We start from the raw sequence: 13,444 nt of genomic DNA, 5'->3' as shown, positions 1-13,444 counted from the left end.
ACAGATTTTTTGCATCCTTGCTTTGGTTTTCTTTCTTAAAGAATGGTTATCCATGAAATTGCTATGATAAAAATTATGTTTGCTCATGCATGATGTTGATCCATGAAGATTATTCTACTAATGCACCATCACTAATCATTCCCAATTTGACTCTTTGTATGTACCTTATGTGAACAAAATTTGTCCCTCTTGTGCCTTGTTTTTGTATGTGCTTCTGGACAATAGAGCAGATGTCACAAAAGAAAGCGCTACATGATTGGCAAACTTCATGTTGATCAGGGACTTAATGAGTGCTTGATCATTGAGTTAAAATTTGCTTAATAGGGTTTCAAAATGAAGTGGTTCTTAATTATGAATGAACTATAAGGCAGTTAAGCTGACAGCTATTTTGCACACTGCAGTCCTCAAACACTTGTTCGGGCTTTGAGGTATGTATTACTTATTTTTGAATGTGAGTGTGCAATTTTCAAGTTTTTTTCAAGTTTTCAGTGTTACCAAGATTTCAACAAGTCAAAATTCGGGAAGTTTTTTTCGAGCAGGTCTTTCAATATGCTAGAGTTTTAAGTAAATGATTTCCCTTTTTGTAAATCAAGAACATAGTAGGGGTGTGATGTTCACCCCCACTCCTGAGTGTGCCTCCATCATCCAAGGTGTCAGTCATACCTGTGTCAACAGGTAATATCAGGCAGTCTATGTGAGCGGCCACTCAATCATATCCAAGGGGAGGTGCCATTGTCATGTGGCACACAAGAGAATGCTGAGATGGGGAAACTATGCCCCTGCCCGCCTTGTCATGCATACGGACAATTCCTCCAAAAGCAACTCTAACTTACCACCTCCCAGCCACTAAGACTTGCTGTGTCACGCAGATGACAGCATTGTGGATGTAGGGAGCAGCATCATGACCAGCAAGGCAAGCTTGTAACACTAGTAACAACAGCATGCTTCTAATTTGCTCATTATTCGTCTGTGTGCCATCTCCTCTGGCATGGGTTTTCTGTTCTAGATTAGACAGGGTCTGAATCTCTTCTTCTCTTTCCTCTTTTTGGTGATGGATTTGATGATTGGTGCTGTTTAGGGCTGCAAGCAGCAGCAAACCTTGCATGTTGGATTTTGGCGATGCATGCAATGTGTATGTGTACAGGCCGTGCAATCATCATTAGGCCTGGTATGATTGTTTGCTAAGTTATTATTGTGGGCTACTCTTAGCGCTAACAATCATACCAACCCTATCAACAGTATGATTGTCACTCCTCAAGAAGTCACTCTTAGCCCTAACAATCATTCAAGCATGTTAAGAGAGCATTGTGACAGTTTTTCCTGCAAAATGTCACTGTTTGTGAGAGGGAGAATTGGCAAAGCTAAAAGGGTAACGCTGGACTGACTTGGAAGAGCAAGCACTGAATATTTAGGGGAAAAATAGGGACTTAACTGTTGTATTAAATAGCGTTAATCTGTCAGAAACCCTAATCAGGTGAGCATTCAGATTTGGTAATTTGATTTGAAGAGGTCTTCAGTGAATTAAAGAAATACCACATGGGGCATCAAGGTCTGAGCCAATTGGTGGTTTCTTCTATGTGGAAGCATTATAGCTCCTTTGTTTTAAGTTGTTCATTTGCTAAATTTGACTTTAGAGTTGATGGTGTTTGCTAAGTTATCAGTCCTTTAATCTCACTAAGGCTGGTTTCAGTGGCTACCAAACCATGCTTCTTTTCCCCATCTTGGCATTCAACTTTTGACATTCTTTGATGATGTAACCTTTATGTCTACTATAGTGGCAATAAAGTTTCTTCTTCTTATCACCCTAAGTATTGTTTTTCCCGAGCCTAAGTAGACTTGAACCACCAACAAAAGAGGCCTTTCCATTGCCCTTTTTTATAACTTGCAGCAAATGCCTCATTAGTTGATCAAATTTTGTTGTTTAGTGAAGTTCTATTAATAAATCCCCTTGGGACAAAGTATCCTTGGGACAAAGTATCCCAAGGAAAATACAAAAATAACCTGTAAGGGATTTTCAAAATGAAAAACATATAACAAAGTGAAAGCCTATTACAAGGCCTGAGTGAATAACCAATTAAGAGATCTATAATGCGAAACCATGCATGGTTGACAGTGAAAGAAGGTGTCAAAATCCTAGGCCCTAAGGAAAGCATCTATCCACCTCCTCAGAGTCCCCGAACCACCCTATTTACTGAGTTTCTTAGTGGATATGTCTGATAGATCTGTGACATGACTACATTGGTGGTCCAACCAGGGGATGGTTGCAACGGGTCACAATTGAGACCCAGCTTGGATATGAGGATAGACAAAGGAGTCATGCTCATCTCATTTCAGGTTAGTGCTTAAGGATGATTGCCTCACCAGATTTTTCAATGTTTGTGGACTTAAGGGCATTGCTATAGATTGGAGGTCATTGCTAGCATAATTGCTTTATGTGGTACTAACCACCGAAAGAATGAGATATTTCTACGTCTAAACCCAATATCCTGTGCCCTCACAATTTTGTATGGGCTATTCTTGAAATCAACTGATTAAATGTGAGGTCAATCAGATTGCTCTTTGTAATGAGCCTAAATGCAAATGCAAAGCCTTGAAATGAGTTAGGTATACCATTCATAATATTGGCGGGTAAGGTGTTTGTCAACTACATTCCATCAACTACAGCAAGCTGCTTCTTAAGATCCTTGAAATTTGTTAGAATATTCTTAGAATCCAAATGTTTAGTAGGCAACTTGTGCCTCATTATACACTTTATCGAGATTAGTAAGTGCATCCCAAGCCTTATTGGTAGTTCAACATGAGTTCTTACTCCTTGCTTGCTTTCACACTCTATTGCCTTCACCTCAGCCTTCAATTGAGCTCTATGCATTCATGGATCTAATATGATGTAGACAAACAAGAGCACAAACACACGTAATGGAGACTTGAGCACATGGAGAAGCAACACTGAAATCTTCTTCTTCTTCTTCCACACAAAAGACTTCATCCACAACATGATAGAAGACTAATATGAAAAGTAGTAAAATATATATACATGTAGTCACTTAAGTATGAATCCACTAAAGGATAGATGACATAGTTGCGCTTTTTTCCAGTTAGAGCCAATAATGCATGAGTGTTCATCCCTTCTGTTATTCCATTTAGATTGCTTTGGAGTGATGGTACATTTGACATAGTAGTAGGTGTAGCTCTATTGCTAGAACTTTTGTCATCCTCTATTGTACCTCTAGAGTTAGCAACAATATGGGTGACTCGGACACTTCCCAATGCCTATAGTAACATTCAATAGCCCTTTGGTAGCCAACACATGTACCATTCTATAGGACCACCATGGATAGTTGATCCCATCAAGCTTGTCCTCAATGGGTGACTCAAACACTTCCCAATGCTTGTAGTAACATTGAATAGCCCTTTGGTTGCCAAAACATGTAGCATTGTATATGACCATAATGGATAGTGGAGCCTATCAAGCTTTCCTCAACAAGTAGTCCATTGAATACATCTTTGTTTCCAATCATCCCAATTTCTCAAGTGCATGACCAAAATTGCTGAGACTACAACTACAAAGTATCCCCAATGCATATGAGCGATATGTTTGCTTCAAACACGGGAATGATTGCCATAACTATTGTAATTGTATTGTAGAATTAAAAGAGATGTAGAGTATAGAGAAGACTACACTAGCAACAAAACTTTTTCTTTTGGGTGTGAAACAAACTGCAGAATCTTAGCTTGTGTAGTAGCTTGAACATCTACAAGAGAGCCATTTCCACCTTGAATTGTGCAGCAAATCAATGTTGTTTGCACCTTGTATAAGAGGCTTGCAGAGGAGGGTGGAAGGCTCTGATGCCAAGAGTTGGAAATAATGGCAAGAGGGAAAATCAAGAACATAAGCAGGAATGGAGGATAAGACAAAGTTCACAGCTTTTCTGTCGTGAAACTAAAAGGGGTGGGGGGTGGGATAGCTGCACATGTCAAATATAATAAACAAAAGTATATACAAATCCTGAGGTAAAAATTGCCTAAGTGTAAACATTAAAAAATGTGGTTGTCCAAGGCAAAGATATGTATATCAAAGTCAAGTCCTGGTAGCCATTCCTCTTGGTGCATGTCTATAATGCCAATACCAAAAACCTGTGTGACTCAAGGTGAAACAAGGTGTCTGAAATCCCATGGATCAAGGACATGCCACTTCTCTTGAACTGTGGTTATGCAATCTGGTGTAGACAAGAGAAACCAATATCTAGGCTGGAAGAATGGCAATTGTGAACTTGATTTTAAAACCCTTCATAACATTTATGGCTCTTATCTATTGACAATCCAAGGAGGTTGTCATGCTTTTAATTTTATAGCAGTGGCTTGTTTCATGGCTCCTTGTGAGAGGAAGACATATAACAATGAAATTCTCCAATAAAGCTATGCTCGCCAACTTGGATCAATGATTTCCAAGCCACCTTTGGACCACAATAACATCCTGAGAAACGTTTCCCCTTGCTGGGTTCTATCTCTTCTAACCAAATAAGTTCCTGATGAGAATCTTCACCCAGCATATGCATGACCTAGAGAAGGCCTAAAAAGAAGTGATGTGCCACATAGGTGAGAAAAATCCCGTATATGTGTGGAGAATGTATGTTCTTAATTTCCTGAAAGAGTTTAGTAACAATTTCCTATTATGGTGCAACTGAACTGTTCATTCCTTACATGGGCTTTTTAGAGTTGTCGAGATGCAGGAGATACTTGATCAGCAACAGGCAGAGGAGGCTGCTGACTTGGAAGGTTCCATTGCAAACCCTCTGAGTTCAAGGGGGAATAAGAGGTAATATTAAAAATGTGCTCATTCAGTTGCCCTGATTTTGCTGTGAGTTTATAAGCTGATAGACTTGTAAAAGGAAGGGAGTAGCACTGGTAACCTATTTTTTGGTTTTCAAGCATGTCAAATTGTGTAATCTTGTGAATTTTCACTTCATGTAGTACCCTACTTTAAATGCAGGACCTCTGTAGCAATGGGCAAAGGATTAGTACCACCAAGGGCATCGGAGCTTGAAATCAAGCAGAAATCAAAAGCTGGCGGACGAGGATATAAAGACAGATGCTATGAAGAAATCCGAAGAGCTGTTGAAAAGCGATTCGACCTACTTCTTACAAATGTGAGGATCACAAATATGTCTTTTAGTCTCATCCATTTAGGTGGCTGTTTTAGCTACCGTCAAAGTACTTCCATGAAGATTGCTGCTTTATAGCATTTCCTTCAGGCCTGAACTGTATGTCAACTTACTGCAAGTATTGTGTTTTTGTGTGTTTATTTAAACTTTTTGCCCCCCAGCTTGTTGAAGAAAATCTTCTTGCTGCATTGGAGGAAGCCAATGTGGTGAGTAATGATATTTAGCATGTTCACTTGTTTGTATAATCATGCCCCATGAAAGTTTCTGGAAAAAGGAAAGGCAACATTACAAAATTGATAACTTCAACATATATAATGCTGATGCAGATAGCCGGGGAACTTCCAGATATATATGACCATGTTGCACCATGCTTTCCTCCGAGGTAGTTTACTTGAAGTGTTAAGTAGTTACTTGAGCTTTCTCCAATGTTTGCGTTTTGCTGATCCACTATGAACAAAAAAAATTTTGTTCTACCTAAAACTGCGGTAGAGTTGCCTCATGAGTTTGTTGAAAGATGAACTAAAGCAAATACCATCAAAGATTTTATTAATAAGAAAGCGAGTGGCTTTTGGAGGTGGTCAAAATTTTTTGCATTTCAAATCATTTCCTCCTATATGCACTTCTTTCATTAACCTGTTTTACATAGATGGCGTGTTATGAAAATATTTATTACATTTGCAAGTGTTTGACTTGTTTGTGCTATAGAGTTGTCTTGTTTGTCATTATGAGTGTATGCTTGTAGTATAAACTTGTGCTCTTTGCAACTTTAAAACTGAAGGCTGTAATTAATATATGAGAATGTAGCTCAACTCATAGAGCTTACAGTAGAACCATGTTTCGTGGGAGGATATTAAAGCAAAGGGTAGACTAGATCTATCTATTAACTCAAATTAGGTTCATTGGAACCTTAGTCTCTAGCATCATAGTACCTGCTAAGCTAATAATGCAATCATTGACGTATTATCAAGAACTTCAGTCTAATCAGACTCTGTCATCTAAAGGAGGTGGAGTGAATATAAGGGTGCATCCCCATCTTTAGTAGAGGTGGAGATAATTTAGGATGTACTCTACAGAATCAATAATGCATGTCAGCTGTACCTTGCATGGTAGCACCTGCTAAGCCAATGATGCAATCATTGATGTATTAATCAGGACTCTATCATCTAAAGGAGGTGGAGTGAATATAGGGGTGCATCCCCATCTTTAGTAGAGGTGGATATAATTAAGGGATGTCCTCCAGAGAACCAATATTTAATTTATTTGTAAGTGTATGGATTTGATAAATTCTCTTTGGTTCTTCATGGCTTGCTTGGTTGATGATCCAGAATAGTTCTCAACAAGCTGTTGGTAGGATTGTCGAAATAGACTAAGTTGACTGTAAGGATGCAGCTACACCTGCATCACACCTGCATCTAAGTGCTGAGAAACAGATGGACGAATTGAAGCTGAGAGAAGGGAACCAGGGTGGAGTCTCAAGGGTAGCAATTAGGGCCTGAAATACAGATGAACTGAAGCTAAGAGCAGGGGATGGGTTACAAAGAATCTCAATGGTAGCTATGCATGTGTCAAAGAAGACAGATCTTTATCTGACAATTGACATCTGGATGCTGTACTGGCAAAGTTGCCTTTGCCTTTCGACCATCGTTTGGTCCATGTTGTGCCTTGGATGCCCCTGGCAGATTTCCAATGTCAGCTTCAGCATGAATGTCCCATTTGGGTGGAGGTTGAAGGTTGCCTAGCAGTATATTGGCCTTTGTTGAAGGATGCCATGGCTGCCATTGGCACGATTTTAGTGCCACCAACCTTGGGTGCTACTAATTGGAACAGATTATGTATGTTATTGGGCACAGCCCATAAGAGACCTAACTGGCTGTGCATAAACTGCTTTGGTATGCGTCCATTGCTTTTTCGGCTCAAATTGGGTGCCTTTCCAGGCCACTGCATTTCTTGTGGGCAGCTAGCTCACTTTATGTCGGAGTGTCCGGATAATGCTGCCCCTGTGGGGGATGCAGACATGCTAGCTGAGGGGTCAAAAGATAGTGAATCCCTTCTATAGAGGATGGATAAGGGTAAACAATCTATGCACTCATGTGATCAATCAACTCCTGCTTGGACAGAGGTTCATTCGAAAAAAACCAAAAGCGTGGAGGTTTGGCCATCACAGGTTCAACACTCTAGTCCTGAGACTCCTTGTGCACATATGCGCAAAAGAAGGGTGTATCTTCTCTTGATAATGTTCCTTCAAATGTGTGCCCCCCCCCTTGCTCCAAGTAGAGCGGGAGGTGCCTACTGAATGTTCCAAGGACCCGCTGGCATGCCTTGCCTTTGATCACACAAGTAAGGTCATCACCTTGTGGGATCGTAGATACCTACCCTCATTCAGCCCCGATGAATGGATCTAGCCCTTCCTCTTCAAAGTCTACTTATCCAGGGCAGAGCGCTTTTGCTGTTTTGGCAGATTTCTTGGATGACGGAATTCTGGAGGCATTGGTAGATAAAGTTCAAGCGAAGTGTAAGCAGCCTTGTCCCCAATTTTAATTTCAGCCATGCGGATTGCCACTTGCAATGTTTGCGGGATTTGTTCTTGCAGAAGGTAGCATGACATGTGGTGCATTTTGCATGAGAATTGTTGGGATGTGTTGTGTACTGTTGAGCATAAAAGTCATGATGATGCTGGTTGCATTTTGGATTGATGGTTTCTGCCATTTTTATGCCAGTAGCAAAGCAATGCTCTACTCAAGTGGTGCATGAGAAACTTCAGCCAGTACTTATTAAGAATGATGTGCATGGTGGCTTTATAGTGGCGGAAATTGTTTTTGAAGGAGGAGAGGTTTTGTGGCTGGTTGGACTTTATGTACACAATGCCTTGTTGCATCATCAAGTCTTGTGGAATTAGCTTCATGATTCTTTGTTTTTGGGTAGATTGGGCTTGTGCATGGGCAACCTTAACATGTGCATTGACTCTTCCTAGTCTACTTTGTAGCATTCTTTGATGGATACGTCAAAAACCCGGGCTTCGAATATTTTTACAATGGATGTTTTGAAGCAAGATCTTTGGTTGAGGCTTTCTCCATCGGCTTTGGGGTTTACATTTCACTCGGTCCAATATTCAACCATGTGGTCTCGATTGGACCATCTCTATGCTATGCATGAAGATTCCTTTTTACCAGAAATTTTGGAAATGCAAGTGTTGCTGCGATATGCCTTACCAGGCCATTTTCCTTTGCAGCTTGATATGATTAGGCAGCATGTGGATGCCTTATAGGGTCTTTTGGTAGGCTGCCCTTGTGCTTTAACTCATCCTTTCTAAGTCATGCTATCTTCAAAGGATATATGAGCCAGCTGTTGAAAAGGTTTTGTGTGATTTTCCATTGGAAGGCTTGGCCTCGTTTAATAGGCTACTTCTTAATGTGTAGATAGTAGCAAGACAGTATGGGATTTACCATGCTTTGCTTGCTAGGCAGTGTTTGCATGTTGCAAAGGACATCCTACTGTTGCTTGATTCTTTGCGTGATACTTTCTTGGCCTTGTTATCGGCAAAGTTGGAAATTATACATTGTTTTCAATTGCGGTCTCACCAGCAGGCTAAGCTTTGGGACTTGACTGAGGGCCTTCGCGATAGTTCTTACGAAACTCATAAAAAATTTCAAGTTTTCCATGCATCCCTTGTGGGAGAATATGGCGAGATTGCAGAATTTAGAGAGTCACATGATTACAGGCCCCCAATCTATTGTATGTATGTGTTGGGACTACTTTGTGAATCTCTTGGGTTTGCAATAGGCATGCTCTCCTTAGGTTGCTCATACCTGCGCAATCTTTTGTACCTTGGTCAAACATCAAGTTCTACAGGATATGCAAGATACCTTGGAGGCTAATATTTGCGATGGTGAAGTTATGGATGTTTTGTTGCATTTGCCTCATGTTAAAAGTGTTGGGTCTGGGATGGTATTACAATGAATTCTTTGAAATTCATGCATCCCTTTACGTTCAATTCGCCAAGGCTACCCTTTGAGCCCTCTTCTTTTTGCACTTGCTACTCACCCCATTCTTTCTATGTTGTCGCATCTTGTTGATACAAGACAACTAGATGGTTTATCTCTTCCTTTGTGCTAACACTTTGTTGGTCATGTGTTGGCCAATGACACCTTAATGATTTTTAAGGTGGATGATTCTAATCTTCACTAAGCTTTGGATATTTGGAATTTGTTTGGACATGCATTGGGTCTCCATATTAATGCTGCAAAATCATCCCTTATTGCTTCTACGGGCTCTACTTTGTCAGATCTGGGATGGCAAGGTGTGTTTGTTCTGTAAGGTGACATTGTGAGGCATCTTGGCTATCCCTTGGGTATGGATGTGCAGCCCAAACACTTATTGAAATGGATCTCACAAAAATTAGAAGCTAAATTTGTTTATTGGAAATCTCAAGCTTTGTCCTTTCATGTACGCCTTAATGTGCTGTAGACCATTATTCTCCCCTTGCTCATGTACTTTTTCCCATTGTTGCCTTGGACTAATGTTGCTTTGAAGGATCTCACTTGCCTTTTTTGTTTTATATTGTGGAGGATAAACTCAGGTATATCGGAGGACAAACCTAAGTTTAATCATATGGCTTGCCTTGGATTGGTCTCAATGGGTGGCTGATGCCACTCTCTTGTCTTGAGGCACACACTTATCTTTTCCCACTATCAAACGAGTCTTCTAGGTCCCTCATAGCTACAATTACCTTTGGGGCAAGATCTCCAAACTTTTGTACAACTGCCAACTTTTTCTTGTCCTAGAGTCCAATTGTCCTTGGCAGGATTGGGATCTTGCAAGCTACTTGAGTCTCCTTTCTTCTTCAATTAATCAAATTTACCACCTCATGATCAAAGATCATGCATGGTTGACCATCAAAGCATTGATGCACTTTGGGGACTCCACAAATCTAAAGCCTAGTGGAAATTGACAGTGATGGAGGGATCGCACAACAAGATGCCATTCAAATATAAGATATTCGTTTGGTGCATGTTGGTGGGTGTTTTCCCCTTGCTTCAGCTCTTCGCCATCAGGGTATTTCCAATGGGAATTGTTTCTTCTATACTATTGCAATGGAGTCTTCCCATCATCAATCTATCTCCTGTCCTTTTGCTCGGAAAATTTGGCTCCTCCTTTCTGACATTTGGCACGCTGTGGTGGGCACTAGGATGCATCATTTTGATTAGGTTCTTGGTGACCCTAAGCATCATGGTTTGTTGCAACCCCACATGAAGATTCTATTTCACTTTCTCAAATTTTGGGGCTACTGGCATATTTGGGTCACTCCCAATGCATTCATTTTTTATGCTGCCTCTGACATCCAAATTCATGTTGCGAGCTTGATCTTATTCAACGCGTTGATATTTTGTCTATAGAGGATTTAGTACCTTGGCATCGGGTGGTCTCTTTAGTGACCTTGCCTTGGATTTTGTACTCCTTTGTGTTCTTTTCTCATGGGACTTTTGTACCTTTTCAGTCTTTTGATATAATATAATCCCTCATTACGAAAAAAGAGAGAGAGAATCATTTGGTATGCTTATGGAAGCTAGTTTTGCAAAAGGTGTAATAGCACCTAGCGGAGGATCGTTTGACTGCTAACTCCTTCCAGGTGGGATTCTTGGCTATGTCAAGACTTCTTTCTTGAGATGGAAAACATGACGAGTGATCCAAATTTAATCACATGGCACATTTGGATTTAAGTTTTGTTGTTGATGCCACCTTGATGAGTTGTAGTGTGTGGATGTCTTTTTGCACAGCCATGAGGCTTTTTCAAATCCCTTAGGGATATTGTGGCTTATTTTCCAGATTTTGATGGTGTTGCAACGTAGGCAAACTTTTTTCTGTCCTTGATTCAGATTGTCCTTGGCAGGATCGGGATCTTGTAGGACAGATGAATCTTGAAAAGGCTTCGGTTAATCAAGTGTATCATCTCATGATCAAAGATCACCATTGGCTAGTGACCAAAGCCAATGTTGTTTGGGGCCTACACAAATCCAGGGCTTGGTGGAGAATGGCTATGATGGAAGGTTGGCTAGACAAGACTCCGTTTCAAATGTAAAGTCTTTCTTTGGAGAGTGATGATTGGTGGAATTTTCTTGGTCTTGGCTCTTTCAAATTGCCGAATCTCGAATGGCAATTGTTTCTTTTGCAGTACCAATGTGGAATCCTCTCATCATAGATTTATTTCTTGCCTGGTGGCCAAAAGAATTTGGTCCTTCTTATCTAATATCTCAAGAGTAGTAATTGGGCCGTCTTTGTACTCCTCTGAGTGGATCTTTGTTAAGGTGCAATTTCCCACTCTTGCACATCCACATATGAAGAAGATGTTTCATTTATTTAGATATTGGGACTGTTGGGATAACTAGGTCATCCTGAATGCCATTTTTGATTCAGCCTCTAGTGTCCAAGGACATATCTCTCATCTCAAGGGTCTTCTACAATGCAGTTAGACCTCATTCAGTATGCTAACTTTGTTCCTAGGGGATGATTTGGTTCCTTGGCATATGGCAATGTCTTCTGTTTCTTTGCTATGACTTTTGTATTCCCCATGTGATTTGATATAATGTAACTTATCCATTACGGGAAAAAAAAGAGAGATTTGAGGTTTTATCTTCTTCTTTTTCTCTTTTTGCTAGTTAGTGGTGGTATAGTAGATTGTTTTCTTAGTTATGTATATGGCTTTTGTTTGCAAACCCGACGGCCCCTTGACATCTTAACATCCTCCAATTTAACAAAATCTATACATAGACACACACATAGGCATACGAGAGAGAGAGAGAGAGAGAGAGAGAGAGAGAGAGAGAGAGAGAGAGAGAGAGAGAGATGGCAACATGTAGTTTTTTGATGGGGGATTTTAATATGTGTGTTGATTCTTCACTGTCCACATCAGAGCATTCGGTGATGGACGCTTCGGAAAGTCGTGTGTGGAATGCGTTTGCTCTTGCCATACTTAAGCAAGATCTCTGGTCATGGCTACACCCTTCTTCTACAGGGTTTACTTTCTATTTTGCGCAGTATATAACTACATGGCCACGGTTGGACCGCATGTACATCATGCAGGATGATGATTTTCTTCCTGAGATGCTGGAAATGAAAGTGTTGCAGCAGTATGCCTTGTCGGACCATTTTCCTCTACAGCTTGAGATGCTTGCACAACCCGTTGCACCTTTTAAGCAATTTCTAGCTAGACTCCCTTTGCGTTTCAATTCGTCTTATTTAAAGCATTCAATCTTTTGGGGCTACATGCAGCAATTGATTGATAGATTTTTATTGGACTTCTCCTCTGAGGGCAATGCTTCTTTTGAACGATTGCTCTCTAATGTGCAACGGGTTGTTCGACAGTATGGGATCCATCATGCCTCTCTGTGTCGGCGGCGTCGACAAGCAACGGAGGATTTGTTAGCTTTGGTTCGTTCTCTACTGGTGGAGACTCTAGATGATGTATTTCTGCTGCCATTGGCTATGCGTTTGGTTGATCTTATCAAAGAGTTTCAGTTGAAATCTTATCAACAGGCCAAATTGCAAAATTTGACTGAGAATTTACAAGATAGTGCTTGTCAGACTCATAAGTTCTTTTGAGCTCTACATGCATCTGCTGCTCGAGAAAATATGACTAGACTCCAGGATCCAGAAGGTCAAATGGTCATTGATCCTCAGACTATTGTGAATATGTGCAGGAATTATTTTCTAGACCTTCTTGGTTCTACTTCTTCACCTTCTGACCAAGTTACTCATGTATGCTCAGTTTTCTATGATTTGGTCTGCATTCAGGTTCCACATGACATGCAAACTACTTTGGAGACAGATATTGGTGAGGCGGAGGTTATGGATGTTTTGTTACACTTGCCCAAGGATAAAAGTCCCGGTTGGGATGGTCTCACCAATGAATTCTTTGAGGTGTTTGCTACCCAACTGGTGAAACCATTGACGGCTATGTTTCAACAGGTTTGGGAAACGGGGTTCATGCCTTCCTCATGGAAAGAAGGTCTTATCAAAGTGCTTTCAAAGGTTCCTTTGCTGTCAATATTGAAACATTGGCGACCAATTTCTTTGATGGGTTTGATGTATAAAATCTTTTCCAAAGTGATGGCGAATCGGCTCCATAAGCATATTCCTGCTATTGTGCATCCTCTTCAATACGGTTTCATTAAGGGCCGAAACATTCCGCATAATATCTTAAATGTGCAAATGGCTATTGACTATGCAAGACACTCTAATCAGGAGGTGGTATTGATTCAATTGGACCTGGAAAAGGCTTTTGATTA

General features: G+C 40.5%; 1 protein-coding gene across 2 annotated transcripts in view; it reads left to right on the top strand.

Moving 5' to 3' along the window:
- The window catches only part of SEC6, a 103,919-nt gene that overhangs the window by 40,745 nt on the left and 49,730 nt on the right, over window positions 1-13,444 (top strand). For both annotated transcript variants that reach the window (XM_087682188.1, XM_087682194.1), the window contains exons 8-12: window positions 402-428; window positions 4,715-4,816; window positions 4,991-5,147; window positions 5,324-5,368; window positions 5,489-5,544. In XM_087682188.1, coding sequence (XP_087538314.1) covers window positions 402-428; window positions 4,715-4,816; window positions 4,991-5,147; window positions 5,324-5,368; window positions 5,489-5,544 — 387 coding nt within the window. The remainder of the gene's footprint in view (window positions 1-401; window positions 429-4,714; window positions 4,817-4,990; window positions 5,148-5,323; window positions 5,369-5,488; window positions 5,545-13,444) is intronic.

Source organism: Lygodium microphyllum, chromosome 1 (assembly GCF_053477565.2).
Source record: "Lygodium microphyllum isolate KBCC chromosome 1, Lygodium_microphyllum_v1.1.10, whole genome shotgun sequence".
NCBI lineage: Eukaryota > Viridiplantae > Streptophyta > Polypodiopsida > Schizaeales > Lygodiaceae > Lygodium > Lygodium microphyllum.
This window is presented reverse-complemented; position numbering and strand designations above follow the sequence as displayed.